This window comes from Phytophthora parasitica (assembly GCF_000247585.1).
Source record: "Phytophthora parasitica INRA-310 unplaced genomic scaffold supercont2.25, whole genome shotgun sequence".
Classification (NCBI taxonomy): Eukaryota; Oomycota; class Peronosporomycetes; order Peronosporales; family Peronosporaceae; genus Phytophthora; species Phytophthora nicotianae.
The window spans coordinates 42,937-60,381 of record NW_008649011.1 but is presented as its reverse complement, the minus strand read 5'-3'; the positions used below and the strand labels follow the sequence as shown (position 1 = coordinate 60,381).

Below are 17,445 nucleotides of genomic sequence, written 5' to 3'. Positions count from 1 at the left end.
AGTGTCAGTCACAGAATCATATTGTGTACAGATCGAGAAAATTCACGCATCTTACCTTGAGCTACAGTGATTTCAAGAACCGCAGCCGTAGCAGCACTGCGATCGAAGGCGCTAACTTCTCCAATTCCTCCTCCGGTGATAAGGAATGCGACATTGTTAGTACTCAGAATGTTAGGTACTAAATCCACTAGAAGCGACGAAATACTTGGAGACCAGATTGTTGTAGCTGACAGTTCCTTTTCCACAGACCACGTGACAAAGGCCGCCTCACCAAAGTTCTCCAATGATTGATTTGAGCTCCACGAAGTGGTGGATTCGTTTATCACTCGTATTTGAATCGAAAAGGGACCAATTCTCCCTGATGGAACAGTGAATCGCAACTGCGCCATCGAGAGATGACCAATCACATCAGGAAGCTGGATGCCCGCAAACCGAAGTACGATTCCAACTGAAGCTCGAATAAAGGAGTCGTACCCCATTGGAAGCGTTTTTCGAGTAGAGTTTACGGCATAGCTTCCAGTAGATGTTTTTGAGATAATATAATCATCTTGAGGTGAAAGGATAGGAAACGTAAACATCTCGGTCGGCAGCACGAGGGAAGGATTCGAGTTTGTACCTATGAATAACAAGACAGCATTGTTAATATATACATGCATAACAAGTTTAAAAAGTGTAGGTTTTTACGAACCTTCAGTAATACTGAGGGATAAATTCGATGTTGTTGGAGCCTCGTTCACATCCAACGCAACCACGTATACGACGCAACTCGTAGCCAACGTACCAAGGCCGTTGTGGTAGGCGCCATCATCCATAACAACTACACTAGCAGATGTCGAGTTTTGTGTACTAGACTCAAAGTCGAGATTAGATCCACTCGTAACAACTAATTGACCACTGCTCGGATTCACAGATAGGAACGGGTGCTGTAGCGAGAATACGAAAGTGGTTCCAATATCAGCATCAGTAACGTAGGAAGATAACGGGGACCCAACGAGAGTTCCAGCTGCAGCACTTTCATCCATATAAGCCAAGATACCTGTCTGGCAAACAGGTGGCACATTGTTTGCTACGACGTTAACAATTATCGTGGTAGTCACCGCGAGTCCTTTCAAATCGGCCACTTTAGCTATTAGTATGAAGCTGTTGCCTGTTTGGAGTTGCTGAACGCTTCGCAACAAGGCCACTGTCAGCTCTCCGGATTGTGGGTTAACAGCAAAGACGCCAGCTCCATCCTTCACGTTTGTTGTTGGAAAATTTGCTGACGATACGAGAGAAAACGTCAGCACATCCCCAAAATCCGGATCTACGGCCTGCAGAACACCTATCACAGTTCCTAATGTAGCGTGACTTGCCACCGCAAATTCAAGATTCGTAGTAGTATTAGGAAAGAAAGACGGAGGTTCGTTGCAATCCAAAACCGCAAGTCGTAGAAAAGTAGTTGTGCACATGGTGTAAGGATCGCATGCTCGTAGCATAATCTCATATTGCGACATCAATTCGAAGTTTAGAGAAGCCTCCAAAGACACGTCAGGGCTGCCATTATCGCGGAAACTAAGCAGGCCAGCATAAGCTCCACTCATCACTTGGTACGTCAACTGCTGACCTACATCATCGTCACGAACGTCCCAAGTAAGTAATATCGTGCCAATAGTAGTATTTTCTGGAACTACTAAATCTAGAATACCGACGCTTGTAGGTACTTCATTGACGTCCAAAATTTGAACCATCAAATGTCCAATCGAAGTCAAAGAAGGTGTTCCTTTATCTGTCACACGAACGTTGATCCACGCTTGGTGAAGTTGCACCGTTTCAAAATCCAGGAGCTTTGGTAGAGCAACGCTCACTAATCCGCTTTCCCGTTCCACAGAAAATAATCCTGCCACAGATTGGTCAGCTATCTCGTACGAAAGAGTACCCGACTGTTTCAAATCCGGGTCGAATGCCTGAAATGAGTAGAAAGATCCATTGGTGCCTTCTACCACTTGAACGTCTTGGTTAAAAACTACTGGATGTTCATTGACATCCATGACGTGAATAGTAAGGTTACATATATTGCAAGCACCACCAGTATCACATGTTGAAAATTGGAAGCGATATACATCGCGTGCTTCGTAGTCCAGTGAAATACTACCCAAGATAAGGGACGCATTATCAAATCGAAAGCCACCAACCCCTTCAGTATCGATGAGCGAGAAAATTGGATGCAAACGTAGATCCCCCGCGTCAGCATCAATGCTTTCAAACTGAGGTGTGATAATTGACCCAGTTGGACTATTTTCCTCAACAAATCGAACTTCAGAATGACACGAAGGCGGCTCATTCACGTCAAGTATCTTAATAACCACTTCCGCGCAAGTTTCCAACAGGCTATCAGTAGCGCAGATTTGAAGCGTATATGAGGATCGGCTTTCAAAGTCTAATATAGCTGTCGAAGACGCTGATATTTCACCAATACCAGAATCGATCCTGAATGTGCTGCTGTCACCAGATTTGATAGAATAGAGTAACTGGTTGCCCGTGTCTGGGTCAGAAGCAGAAACTACGCCCACCACAGTTTTGCTTGCTGCGTTTTCTTCCACTGCAAGTATGTGCAGAGTCTGTTGAAACACTGGAGGCTCGTTGACATCAAGGACGGCAACCGAAATAGGGACTCCTAGTCGCGCTTTGCCCGAATCGTAAACTGATACCACTAAATTCACTTTTCTCGGCATTGTTTCATAATCCAAAGCCTGCTTTGATCTTAGTTGCCCATTACAACCATCTAAGGAAAAGTATGGTGAATACTCTGAAGCTTCCAACACGTAGCTCAGGGTGTTATTCTCGGGATCCCAGACAAACGTAGACAATGCAACACCAATAGCTACGCCCTCTTTCAAATTCTCGTGGGATGAGGTTTCAATGCTAGTTCCAGTATACAACTCTGGTGGTTCATTTACGTCTGCAACTACAATATTAATTGTTGAGTTGACGCTCAATGATGTTCCTCTCTTGGCAACATTTACTGTCAAGTTTTTCAACTGTACAAATTCAAAATCGAGCGGTTTCAGTAGAACAAGCTCTCCAGTTATTCCATCAACAGCAAATTCTTGCTCATTCTCCACCAGAGAAAACGACAACTTATCGTGAGATATTCTGTCAGGGTCAGTAGCTTTGACGAGAAGTAGCGATCGAGGAACAACTCCGTTCTCCTGTACGATTAAGTCGTAAGCTGCTGACAATTGAGGAGCTTCCTCTTCGTTCAGTATAGACACATACACCATGTCTCGTGCAGCCAGAAACCCACCGTCGGTCACTTGAACGTGAATAGTGACCTCTGACGTTGTTTCGAAATCGAGAACACCAGGCGTGAGTATCGTAATATCACCGGTCACGGAGTTTACTGAAAAAACACTCGTGTTAAATAGACTGAATCGGAGAGAGGACCAAGTTGGATTTGTATCATAATCAATCGTTTGGATCGTCATAACGAATTCTCCTTTCGCTGCGTTCTCTCGGATGAAACCTCTTTGTCCTGTTAAAATCACTGGAGCTTCATTCACATCTTCCAACTGAATAGAAATTGTAGTGTAAATCGATCGTGGCATTTGTGCGTCATCCGTGATTACTAAAACACAGTACATAACTGAATTTATCTCGAAATCAAACTTGCCGGGAGTTTGAACGACCAATTTGTCAGAAAGACGGTCAACTGTAATAGGACAGTCAGGATCAACAATTTGAACATTCAGTTTTTCAGTCGACTCTATCGACTCTGCCACGAACTTGCCAATTACGGAGCCTTTACCAGAATTTTCAGTCAGTACATAAGATGTCGACGCATATGAAGGAGCGTCGTTTGCATCGATGACCTCAATTTTGCCAGTGACACTGTCACTAAGTCCAGAATCGTCATAAACCTCTGCCGTAAATCGCAACGACTGCTGCATTTCAAAGTCAATCCAACGTCGACGAACCGTGACAAATCCTGATTGAGGATCAATTTGAACACCTGATGGTCGATCTGAGTCGCGCAGATGGTATCGTAGGCTTTGACCAATATCCTCATCAGTTGCTGTAAGTGGGCCTGGCACTTGAAAATCTGTCAAACAGGTTTATTCAATAACCCGTTAGATATCATCAACAATCACAAAAAAAAAAAAATGGCATACCTGAATCCGGTCCATACAGCTCAAGACGAAGACATGGACTATCACGCCAACTTCTAGGAATGATTCGAATGTCCTTAGCATTCACATTAGGGAGAAAGACATTAGCCGACACCCCGTTGCTTGCACTACCGTCTAAAGCAGCAAAATTGATCTCTGCGTTTGAGCTATCCGTAAGAGCCGAGAATTCTTCAGTGCTTGAGCGCCGCCATACTACCTGAAACGCTTTCAAGTACCCAATGTTGCCATTGTAGTCGATTCCTGGATACACTTCAATTCGAGAAACAATCGTCGCCTTTGGAAAGCTGATTTGAACCCATTCAAAAGACGAGTTGGAACGAGGACACCACGATCCATTCACGTTGTCACTACGGAGGACACCAAGTCCATTGTATCCGTAACCGTGACTTTTTCTGTTATCAAGAAAGCTACTTGCTGTCAGAGCATCTGCCCTGAGCATTGGACGCGATGAATTGCCGATAAGTTTGCTGTCAGAATCTAAAAAAAACAAAAATCATAAGCATCAGAAAAATAGTGAAGCACACAAGTCTCACGGAGAATAGCAACTTACATTGTGTACAACACGCGAGTTGGGCGTTGCCTGCGTTCAGTTCTGCTTTCACAGCACTATTCGAACACGGTGATACCTTTATCGAACCTTGGCTGGCTGTCGGGAACGTTGCAGGACTGTAGTGCGGATCAATACAAAGTGTCTCCAAATCCATCAAGTCGCACAGACGTAACCCTTGACCAGCGCAGTATTCACTTCCTTTGGCATAATCCACACCGCTAACACCCGTATTTGCTACGGCATAGAAACTAGGAACTTCATTCAACAACAAAATATTAGTCGAAAAATCATGCAACGCAATTCAAATAAAGGCATTCGTACCTGAATATAACGTCAGTTCTTGCACTTGAGCTAGAGCTATCGCACCAGAAAAATAGTGAAACCGCGTGATCCATCCTGTAAAAAATGCTAGCTGCGACGAAAGGACTGCTTGCTGTGCGATAACTGGTGATCCCCAGAATATCAAAGAGGTAGTGTCGAGACGGCCATCGATATATACTCTAAGGGTTTGGTCACTTATCGCAGAAATGATTGCAATATAATGCCAAGCGCCGTCCGACAGGACTTGGTGTCCTTGAATGAGAAAAGAGCTGGCGGTAACGTTTAGTTTTCCGTCGCTTCCTATAGACACTTCAAAGTAATCGCTTTCCGTAGATCCAACTAGACGCAATATGTTCCCTCCGTTTGTCTTGGTGCGCACACTCATAGCGACACTAAAGTCTACGTCACCGAAAACAAAGTCATACGTCCCATCGAGAAGGAGGTCATGGGAATTATTGCCGAAAAACTTGCCGCCAGGAGTCATATAGTGTAGAACTCCACCAATACCGTCGTCCAGTTGAGCAATCTCTGTAATTGTCAGCACATTCTGAGCAAAAGCATCAAATTTTGGGGCTTCGTTGATATCGACGACAGATATCGTGAGATTTCCGCAACCTCTCATCACTGCAACGTAATCATTTCTCGCTCCATCATCCATCGCGCAAAGAACAAAAGTGACCGAGGGCTCCGCTTCATAGTTTAGCATTGGTGGCCAGAGATACACATCTGACGTGTTTCTGCTTACAGGTCGGAATTGAATCCTGTCGGTTCCAGGAAGGGTGAAAAATGATAAAACGCTTCCGTCGTAAGAATCAACACCCCATACCTGACCAATTCTTGTACCAATTCCAGTATTTTCATCCAAATGAAACACGAAATTGTCAACAACCGGCGGGGAGTTTACGCTACTGACCGAGATCATCAAAACCTGGTTTGTTTGTGATTGTAGTCCATTCCCAAGCGTATCGATGGCGTCAACAGAAATATTGAACACTTCCAACGCGCTAAGTTTTCGCGACGTTTTAAGTACGCCCAAATTAGTTAAGACAAACGCTTGGTTGGAGTTGCCACTGACAATGTAATACCGCAAGTCGGCCCCGTTCCCGTCAGGATCCAACGCGGCTACACGATGCATTTCACTTCCAATAGTTGAGGACTCTGGGATGTTGATTTGAACCACAGACTCCGTAAAATATGGAGCTTCATTTACATTCGTGATAGCAATGTTAACAAGAACGTCCACGATGTTTCTACCCTTGTCAGCGGCCTGGCACGAGAGCTGGATCATCGTTAATGCCTCAAAATCCAAGAGGCCAGAGTTTTGCACCGATAGTTGACCCGTACTGCTCACGTTAAATGCTCCATTTACAGGTACAGATGAAACCAGCTTAATAGTAATGCTGTCACTAGTATCTGGATCCGAGAAGTAGCTGCTGATCGTTGTACCGACCAGCGAACCATTTGCAGTCTGTTCTGGAATGCTCATATAAATTGGAAGTGACACCGTAAGTTGTGGAGGTTCGTTGACGTCAATCACAATAACAGTGAAGGTTTGCGATACTGAGAGGCTGTTTTCGCCTGTGTCGGTCGCCGTGACAGACATTTCAAAGCTTCGTTGTTGTTCGAAGTCAATTCTTGCTCCTCGCACCTCAATTTGAGCAGTTGATGAAGACGTTTGAACAACTCGGAAAGCAGTACTGTTGCCATCTCCAGCAAACGTAGAAGCGTACGAGAACGAGAGGGTTTGATTTTCCGGATCAAATCCTTGTACTTGAGCAACAACGGTTCCCTGTGGTGTGTTCTCCATTATGGGAAGCGCCGTGACATACATGACAGGTGGTTCGTTAACGTCAATAACGTTGATAGTAACATCACTGGTTACGGTTAAACCGTCGATATCAGTGGCCTTAACTTGGAAGGTATAATCCACGCGTGCTTCGTAATCGATGCCACTATTTGCAGCAACGAAGAGCTGTCCTGAAGTCGAGGAGAGTTCAAACGGAATAAGCTCTCTTGCAGGAATTATTGCAAACGTATAGTTTCCAAGAACTCCGTCAGGATCCATCGGGGAAAGTGGACTGCCAATTTGTGTATACGCTTTCGCGTTTTCCTTTACGGAGAAAATCTGAGGGCTTAGCAGGACAGGAGGCTCATTCACGTCAGTAACTTTCACAAGAATCCATTCTTGGCTCGTCAATTCGGAATCTGTTACCTGAATTAGCAAGCGGTAGGAGGATTCAGCTTCGAAATCTAGCGAGTTGTTCTGGCCCAAAACAAGTTGACCAGTCTCTTTTTCAATAATGAACAATCCTGGCTGATTCTGTTGACCAATAGAGTAGTAGAGTTTCGAGTTTTTGTCCTGGTCAATGGCCTGAAGCGGGGCTCCTACCACCGTACCAGGCGCGCTGTTTTCGGGAATAGATCGTTCAACAGCTTTACTGACAATAGCATCAAATGTCGGTACTGACACAGCTTGCCAGCCAGCTGAGTTAATCATAGTTTCCAACGATACTGGGCTGTCTGACGGTGAATATAGGAAAACGATAACCCTGTGAACCCCACGATGTACTTGGCCAACTGTAACCTCTTCGCCGTATTGTAAGTCAAATCCAGGACGGAATAATGGTTCCGAAGAATACAGTGCTTGGTCGATAAAGAATACAGCATTGATCGCAACATCAGCCAGAATACGAAAAGCCATATCGCTATTCGTCTTAAGAAGAATTTTCCACTCGATCATTGCACCATATTCACCTTGGGAACCATCACGACAAACGGCGTTTTTAGAAAAACTCGCAGCACTATCAATAGTACCACTGCAAAAACCACTCGGTTGGCTAGCAGACCGAATAGCAGTCACGAGATCTACGCCTGTTAAGCTGCTAGTGGGGTCAGCGATAACGTTTTTAGTTTCGAATCTGATTGAATAATCAGCTGTAAAGATTGGTGCCTCGTTGACGTCACGAATGGCAATTGTAATCGTAGCTGATGAAGTCAACGATGGCAAGCCGCTGTCTCTTACAGCAACAACGATCTTGTACGATGCGGATCGTTCGAAATCAAGTGAGTTTGAACGTTTCACGTAGACCTGCCCATTACAGGATTGAATTCCAAAGAGATCATATGCGTCCTCATCTACAATGCTATACATCAAGCGTTGTCCACGATCCGCATCAGAGGCTAACAGTGGAGAGCCAACCAACGCACCTTCGCCAGCGTTTTCTTCGATACTAATTTGTGCTGGGAGAATAACCGGTGGTTCATTCACATCGTTGACAGTAATCTGGAAGGTCGAAAAGGAACAAAGGCCTCTGGAATCACAAGCATGTATCGTTGTAGTATACTGGGCCACTACTTCGTAATCCAACTGAGCACGTGACACCACCAGCTGGTTGTCCTTAAATTCGAACGGCAAAGCTGTTGCTGTTCCGTTGATACTGTATGTGACGTTGTCCCCTTCTGGATCCATGGCTATTATGTCTAACGGATTCAAGACCGCAGTATTTACGGGACTGTTCTCATTAATAGATCCGCTTGAAAGTTTGAAGACAGGAGGTTCATTCGTATCCACTACGCGGATTTCAACTTGTTGAGTGCTTGTTAGTCCACCTAGATCCGTTACTGTCACGTCAAGGTGATACATACTGCGCTTCTCAAAGTCAAAAGCACTAGTATCTGTAACGAAGATCTTTCCAGTTACATATTCGATTCGAAACAAGTAGCTGATATTGCTACTGAGTAGAGAGAACCCCAGTTTATCGTCTTTGTCAGGATCATGAGCTGTCACGTTGAGCACAGCCACAGAAGAATCCTGGGATAGAGCTTTCGTAAATTCAAGCACTGAACCAACTTGACTAGGTACAATGAGTGGTGGCTCATTCACGTTAACTACAAAAACCGTGACTGTTGCATTTGATGTGCAAGATTCCACTGCGTCATCAGTCGCGAAAACAACGAGATCTACTTGTTGCTGTACCTCATAGTCCAGTTTGGATGAGTTCGATATCATTAGAATCCCCGAGGTTTCAATTGTGAAAATATCCGAGTTCACGGTGAAAGTAATTCTTCCACTCGAGTGAAGACTATAGTCTTCATCTCGAACTGTGATAGCGTCTCCAACGAATGTACCCGCCGCACTATTTTCGTGAATATGTCGTACCTGTTTCGATATTTGAGGGCAATCATTTGTGTCAATGACGTAAATGATAACCGGACACTGCACAGTGTTAACACCGTCACTGATCGACATAACTAGCGCATAATAGGGTTGTTCTTCGTAATTGATCAGTGAGAGATCTTTTGCAAACACAGCGCCACTTGTGTTGGAATAGAACAGTCTGTTCTCGCTAATAGTGAACGTTAAATGACCAACTTCAGGGTCTGTAGCATCAGTCTGCAGTATCCATTTGTCGTATCCAACAAGATTCTCGCGAACAGATGCTGACTGCCCAGTACAAATAGGAGGTTCATCAACGTCGAGCACACGTATTATTATCGGGCAGATAATGTAGTTCACCGAGGAATAGTAAACTGCGATTGTTAGAGAATAGATGGACTGACGTTCGTAGTCCAAAGGCAGAAGGTCGTTGACTACAACATCGCCAGTCGTGGAGTTCAGTGTAAACGGCACCAGCGAGTCTTGGAGGGTATAAGCTTTCGCAGAATATGACGACGGCAAGAATCGTACTCTACCAACCGTAGCTCCCACAGCGTTTTCTGACACAGATAAGCTTTGCTCTTTTCCCAAACATTGAATCGGGGGCGGGTCAGCCAAAACAGAGAGCGAACACAAAATCTGCACTCGATTATACCCATCATTCACTTCGATCGACACCACCGCAGCAGAAGCACTTGAAATGCTAGTAGCTTTGTTCACGAACAGAACTTGATCATCTGATATTGCAAATTTGTCTTGGTCGACCGACGACGTGGTAATTGAAAACTTAAGCGTTTTTCCTTCAGGATCTTGTAGGTCAAATTTGAGTATCCGGTGACCCACTGGTGCAGTTTGATACACCGAGCCATTGTAATACATTGCTCCTGATGGAGGCTCGTTCACGTCGATTATCTCAACGATTACCACGCAATTCCCACTTAATCCACCGTGATCAACAACTTCCACTGCAACATGATAAAACCGCCGGGATTCGTAATCCACTAGCTGTTTTAGAATCAATCTACCACCACTGTCAACCGAGAATGTTTCGCTTTCGTTTTGAACACGGTATGTAAAATATCTGTCATACGAATCTTCGTCTGTGACGATTACGGGTTCCGATACCAGAGTATTAATCGGCGCATTTTCATTGATGTGGATGTGCGGACATGTGATCCTTGGTGGATCATTCGCATCCAGTACCGTTATTGCAAGTATGTAACTCGCGGTAATATCGCCATTCCGAACTGTTACGTTAAGAGAATGCGTAGACAGCTCTTCGTAGTTTATTCCGCGACTTCCCACGTGCAAATAACCAGTCGAGGCATCCAAATAAAACGATCCAAGGATACTTTGAGACGCCAATGAAAATTGCAATGCTGTCGATCCTTCAGGGTCATCAAACAGCGACGTCATAGCAGGCTCGATACGTGTTCCAATCGGTGTGTTCTCAACAACTTGAACGGTTATGTTGGGCAGCAAGACGGGGGGCTCGACTTGATTCAGTAGCTTGATATCAAACATTTTTGTTGAAGAAAGCGCATCTGGTGACGAATCGTGCACCGAAATAATGACTTGGAAAGTTTTTTTCAGTTTAGCCACGTCAAATAATCGGTACCATTCGGTGTCCCTCAACTTCCCATCAAGCACATGGCCAATGCGTAGTCGTGGTAGCTCAAACGTTATTGTTCCAGTGACAGTATTGCTGTTTGCCACAGGTTCAGCGGTAATGTTAGTAGCATAAAATAAATCTCCTGACGTATCTACGCGCACGACCAACACTTCTCGTAGTGATGTCCAAAATGCTACTGGCCCCTGCGCACTTCTTGTGTAGAGAATTTCTACAAGAGATTGAGACTTGGTCTCTCCAATGAAACGTACACCTGTAATGGTTACTTGGTCAGTATTGTGTATTAGAGAAGCTGAACTTTCCATGCTATCAAACAGCAGAGATTCATAGTCAAAGCAGGTCGTTTTCGCGACAGATAGTTGTCCAGAATGTGCTCCAATCTGCAAACAGCCGTCGCCACTTTGAGACGCAATAGAAAATTCAACGCCGCCACCTTGATCCGGATCATACGCAGCTACTGGCAGTCCAATCAGAGAGCCATTCGGCATATTCTCACGCAATTCGAAGTCAGAATAGAAAATGATTGGAGGCTCGTTCACATCTCGAACGAAAACAGTCAAATTGCTGTCTGCCGTGAGTGATCCATTATCAGTGACCCGAAACGTCAATACGTAGGAATGCTTTTGTTCATAATCGAGCGCTATGTTAACGATCAACTGATTCTTAGCACCATCATATTCAAAGGGGCATGTCCGCTCACTACACCAAACCAGTGATACCCTCGATGTGTCACTTGAGTCTTCATCTCCAATAAATAGGACTTTGAACAAGTCCACTGTTGTCGCTTTCCCTTCGTCAACATAAATGTCGGATGTTGCAATCGTTGGAGCCTCGTTTACATCAGTCACATCGATTGTAACGTTGAATACGGTAGCCATTGCAGGGTTCCCATTATCAACTGCCTTCAGTAGAATAACGTAACGATGGTTTTTTTCGTAGTCCAACGGAGCACCCAACTGATAAACCGCGTATTGATTTATTCCGCCGCAACTTTTTCCAGGCGCATCATTGCATACTATATCACACGTAGTTTGAGTGAGTCGATTTTCCATTAAACCAGGCATCATGTTAGAACACCAGCACTCGTAACCGAAGCCTAGAGCCATGAATTGGAACGAAAAACACCTTTGGTAGCAATCGCTGAACGGGATAAAACTTTCGTCCGTATTAAATGGCCCTATCAAGCCATTGCGAAGATGCGAAAAGCACCCGGTAAAGTTCTGTGCTGGGCCCTGAGCTACACTAAGTTGACCTGTTACTGAGTCCACCGCGAAAAAACTGTCTCCATTTCCATCAACAAAAGTGAAAGAAACCCTCTGGCCGATATCAGGATCCGTTGCGACAAGAGCATCTCCGATGCGAGTTCCAACGCGCGCATTTTCGGGGACCTTTCGTGTTTGATTGCTGCAAATAGGAGCCTCATTTACGTCACGGACAGTAACAGCAAGGTATCCGTAGGCAGAAAGCGGATTCACCGGACGTAGCTCCTGGATTAAGAGCTTTAGCGAGTACGTCGGGTACGTTTCGTAATCCAATACTTCGTGCGCTACCACTAATGAATTCATCTCGATGGAAAATGCATCTTGATAGTTGCCCTCGACTATCGACACAGCTAGATCATCATTATCGGGGTCATAGAAATTAATTCTCTCGATTGTCGTTCCAACTCCCGCAGTTTCAGAAACTTGTAAAATGGAGTTAGCTATCAGCATGGGAGCCTCGTTCACATCCACAATCCAAATCATTACCGTCGTCCATGCACGCAAGTTGCCATTATCCTGTACGTTTATTTGAAGTTCGTAGTAATTCTGAGTCTCGTAATCCAGAGCAGAGGTGTTTATTTTGATGTAACCCGTCGAAGAATCGATTTCGAAGAGAGAAGCGAAGTGATCGCTTCGTAAAGTGTATGTTAGGTTGGTCGTACCGGTGTCATCGTCATCTGCTAGTAAGTACTGTGTGGGAGCTGCACAAAAGACGAGTTAGTAAAACGCTTAATGTACATACGAAAATAATAGTGAAACTCACCATACGAAGCAAAGCGCGAGGATGGCTTGTTGATGTTTCGAAGATACGACGATGCTCCCCAGTCCGCTTTGACAGCGTCCCAGTATTGAATTATGACAACGGATACGCAGTGTGTCAGATCGTTATCGGTGTCGAGAACCACTTTGGTTGCGCTAACTGGAATCTTAAAGACAAGTTCTATCCATATACCTGTACCGCCGACAAAGTCAGAACCTATCTTGGCGATTGTGGTTGTGTCGCTATCAATTGCTTTGCTGAAATCTGAGCCTCCGGACGTTTTGAAACTTAAAAGAGATGTCGCCATGTCTAATCTTGTACCCTCTGAAAACCAAACAAGCTCCGCGATACCAAACGATGTAGCCCCATTGTCCGAAATAACTAATAAGCGCCATCTTTTAGCCACTTTTCCAGTCGACTCACTGATAACTGGGGCGCTTCCGAATTGCGCAACTTTACCGTCAGAAGTGTTCATGGAAGATCCGCTAGACATTGCATCCACGAGATCGCCGTTAAGCCTTCAAAGTTAAACACAAAGGAGCGTTAGCACAAAATGAACAAATATGGTGGAGTGAATATCGCTATAACCTGTAGAACGCGAGCAGAGAAGTCTGCTTTGGATCGATTGAGCGAGCAAAGTTTGATCGTATGGCCTCAAAAGTCATGACTTTGTTCCACAAACGTAACTACAGTACGAAAACACCAAGATAAGTTTAATAAACGCCACACGGTACAAAAAAAGCACAACTAACCTCGTCGATGGAGAAGATGAATGGTTTCACCGGACAGTTTACTCCATAACCACAATTGCCAACCACAAGTGTAGCTGATGTGCCCCATTTCCTTCCAATACGAGACAGAATTTGCTGCTGGAGAACGACTCCGCCATCCAGATACACTTTCAGCTCACCTTGAGTACTATCAAAAGTTAGAGCCACATGATACCAAAGAGCCGGCATGAACGCTACTTTAGTGTTGATCACAACTCCGTGTAAACTGATCCGTAAAGTTTCCCCAACATATTCCAGCTGCAAGCCCGTAAAAGAATTGCTGTTGTCTTTCCAAGTCACAAGCGCCCCCTCATTCGCACTAATAGCGACCCAGCACTCCAGCGTGAAGTCTGTATCAGGTACACGTACCAACTTGTCTTGGTGCACATTCACAGTATCATTTGAAATCAAAAGTGCTGTGTTAATTGAGTGTTCACCGATACTTTCAAAGCTTTCGCAATTCTCGCATGGCACACACGACGTCGGTAACGTTTTGTATAAACTGCACAGCGACGAGGAATAATTGAAAACACCAGCCTCACAAGTTTCCATTTGTGCACAGCGCTGTAAGCAAATTCCATACGCTACAACAGTTTGACTGTCAATTCTTGCAGTATCATCCACAATTGTGCACGGACCACGAGGTCGATATTTAGAGGTCGCGATAGTATGCATGGCAACGTTTTCAGCAATAAAGAAATGCTGGTTGGTCGGGAAATATGGAGCTTCGTTGACGTCAGAAACTCGAACGTCTATCGTAAGCGTCGCTGACACCTTTGCTGTATCTGTCGCAGTCACTTGGAGTGAGTAACGTGAACGAGTCTCGTAATCCAGTGGCTTGGCTAGAACAAGATTGTAGGCCGTAGAATTGATCGATTGAACCACGAAGGCAGAATTTACTAATGCCACTGTACATACATCATTGGCATCTTCGTCATAAACAGCCAGGGTGCCTACCGAAGTGCCAATAACAGCCATTTCTGGGACGTCTACGCCAACCAATGTCGAACTTGGAAAGGTAGGTCGGAATGACAACTTGGGAGGGTCATCTTGGTCTAGTATCTCCACATTAACACCAAGAAGAGTGCTCTTTGCGGGTCGAAAAGCATTCCGGACTATCAGTGTGATGTTGTAAGCTCGTTGCTGTTCAAAGTCAAGCATTTGAGTAGCCTTTAGTTGGCCTGTAGCAACGTCGGCTGTGAACTTCTGGTTGTCACCGACAACTTCAAAAAGAAAAGCCGTGGAATTCCCCAGACCGACGTCTGGATCAATGCAGATCTTCCAGAGAGCATCTCCAACTAGAGCATTCATCGCGTTATTTTCGGATACGGTCGTGAATACTGTTGCAGAACATACCGGAGACTCCAGTTCATTCCCGATATCAACACCCAAGGTACAAACGCCACTAAGCGGGGTCGCAGAATCATCTCGAACGCGAATCTTAAGAGTATATCGACGTTTTGTTTCGTAATCAGGTGACTTGGTCCCTACAGTAACAACACCACTCGTCGAATTTATGTGAAAAACATCACTGTCATCGCCGGACACGATGGAAAAAGATACTTTGTCAGTGACATCTGGGTCACTGCCTGTAATAGTGCCAACAATAACACCATAAGGCGAATTCTCCAAAACCTGGACTTCCGCACTAGTGCACTTTGGAGGGTGGTTAATGTTGCGAGACAAAACATGAATCGTTACTTCACTGAACGACGAAGCGTTGACAGTATCCGTAACCCGCAATCCGACACTGATACGCTCATTGTCTGCTACTTCAGGGATGTATACATCTTGTAGAACCGACAGCTCACAAGCCGTTCCATCGGTGCTGGTTTTAATTGAAAACTTATCGTTCGCTGTAGTAATCGAGCAAATTCCACCAATCTGCCCCGGATCTCTGTCCGCTATGGGCAACGAAACTGTAGCGTACGAGCCGTCACCCAACTGGCTCAAATCAACGTTGTAATTGGCCTTGGCAGCAGCAGTCCCAACGAAATAAGGCGGTGAGGGTACCATTTGCACGGCAATTATTATCGGGTCTGAGTACCCGATCAAGCCGTCTGCATCGGTAGCCTGCATGATTATTTTGTACTCGCTCACGACCTCAGCATTCAACGAAGAGCTCACTGTCAAGGCTCCTGTTGATCCGGATATTGAAAATTGATTCTGTGGATCTCCTGAGTGAATCGCGTACACAAGCTGTGAACTTTGTCCCACGTCTTCATCCAAAACCGTAAACGTAGCTCCCACAGCGGACCCAATACTAGCGCTTTCAGGAATAGAGACCGTCGCAGCTGCTGTCTCGATGATCGGTGCGTCTGGACCATCCATTATTTCAATCGTATTTGGTCCAACCTCAGTGCACAGTTTAAGCGGGTCACAAATACGGATATGAGTCTGAAACGAGTGAGCGGTCAAAGCTTCGTAATCGATATCAGCTTTCGTCACGATATTCCCACCTACAACGCCAAACAAACTGTCGAATCCGGTATCCGCGCGCACGATCGTAAACACAAGTTGATCTCCCTCAGGGTCACTGGCCTCGAACGTGTAAACCACAGTTCCAATTGGAATATTCTCGAGAATTTTCTTTGTAAAAATCTTGCCAGTAGGGGGTTCATTCACGTCGACAACTTGCACTGCCATTGCAGTCTCGTCGTGACCGTGTCTTTCGTCGTCAACCGATACAATAATTTTGAGGACAGGGGTCTTTTCAAAGTTTAAACTCCCGGTTGCCCATAGTTGCGAGCCCTGAATGGAAAGCGAATCGCCGCCTGAAACCAAAGTGAACGTGAGAACTGTGCCCTTGTCCTCATCAAACGCGAACTTAGCCAGATCTCCAACCAAACAATCGTTTCCGGCGCAATTTTCTGGAACACGGAAGACAGCACTAGTCAAAACGGGGACATCGTTCGAGTCCGTGACAGCGATAGTGTAGTCACACGTAACTTGAAGGCCCGTTTTATCCGTAAATTGTGCTCCGAAGGGGATAGTATCCTGAATTTCATAGTTGAGCGCTTTCTGTAAAGTAAGTGCACCGGTTGATGAGTCAATAGATAGTGTTCCCGGGACACTTTGAGAAAGTAGTCGATATGTAATAGAGTCTCCCGCGTCAGGATCTGAAACGTGAGCATTCATGGTTCCAATATTTGTCCCGACCACTGTATTCTCTGCTACATTAAACGGGAAAGAAGCACAGACTGGTGGTTCTGGGCCATCTTGGACAACAATCACAACGCTAGCGTGATTTTCCAACCCACCTAAATCTTTCGCAATAACATCCAATACGAACTGGGGTGTTGTTTCGAAGTCTAGTGACTTGGTCGCCACAATAAACCCTTCTCGGTTGATCACGAAGTTGTCATTTCCACCGCTAGCTATCGCCAATGTAAAGGAGTCATACGCATCAGGATCGGTAGCACCTAAAGCCGCTGGAAGTGAGACCGGCGGAAGAGCATTCTCTTTAATAACACGGGAGGCTTGGTAATTGGTTACAACGGGCGCTTCGTTGACGTCTACCACGTTCACACGGATCTGGCATGCTGCGTATGGAACGGTAACTTGGTTTTCTTGTAACAACAACATCAAATCATAGGCGTTACGAGCTTCATAATCTAGAGCTTTTAGAAGCTTTACGCGGTTTTGGTTATCCAACGTAAATAAACCATCTACCGGAGCTTTGAGTTGGTACGCCATCCCAGCAGGAGAGACATCCAGATTAAAACTGACGCTTGAAACAAATCCAGCGTCATTTTCGTTAACATTCAGAGTGTGCTTCTTGTCCACACAAACTGAAGCAGGAAAGACATAAGAAAGTGCGCGGACTCCAC

At 45.1% G+C, this 17,445-nt stretch overlaps 1 protein-coding gene across 1 annotated transcript in view; it reads right to left on the bottom strand.

Annotated features, from left to right (window-relative positions):
• Positions 1-17,445, bottom strand: part of PPTG_11709 (hypothetical protein) — a 36,241-nt gene extending 18,796 nt beyond the window's left edge. Inside the window, exons 1-8 of the mRNA XM_008906840.1 lie at positions 13,598-17,445; positions 13,434-13,531; positions 12,849-13,363; positions 5,038-12,786; positions 4,717-4,971; positions 4,149-4,643; positions 689-4,078; positions 56-616 (exon numbers count right to left, since the gene is read on the bottom strand). Of these exons, the coding sequence (XP_008905088.1) occupies positions 56-616; positions 689-4,078; positions 4,149-4,643; positions 4,717-4,971; positions 5,038-12,786; positions 12,849-13,363; positions 13,434-13,531; positions 13,598-17,311 (16,777 nt within the window). The 5' untranslated portion in view covers positions 17,312-17,445. The remainder of the gene's footprint in view (positions 1-55; positions 617-688; positions 4,079-4,148; positions 4,644-4,716; positions 4,972-5,037; positions 12,787-12,848; positions 13,364-13,433; positions 13,532-13,597) is intronic.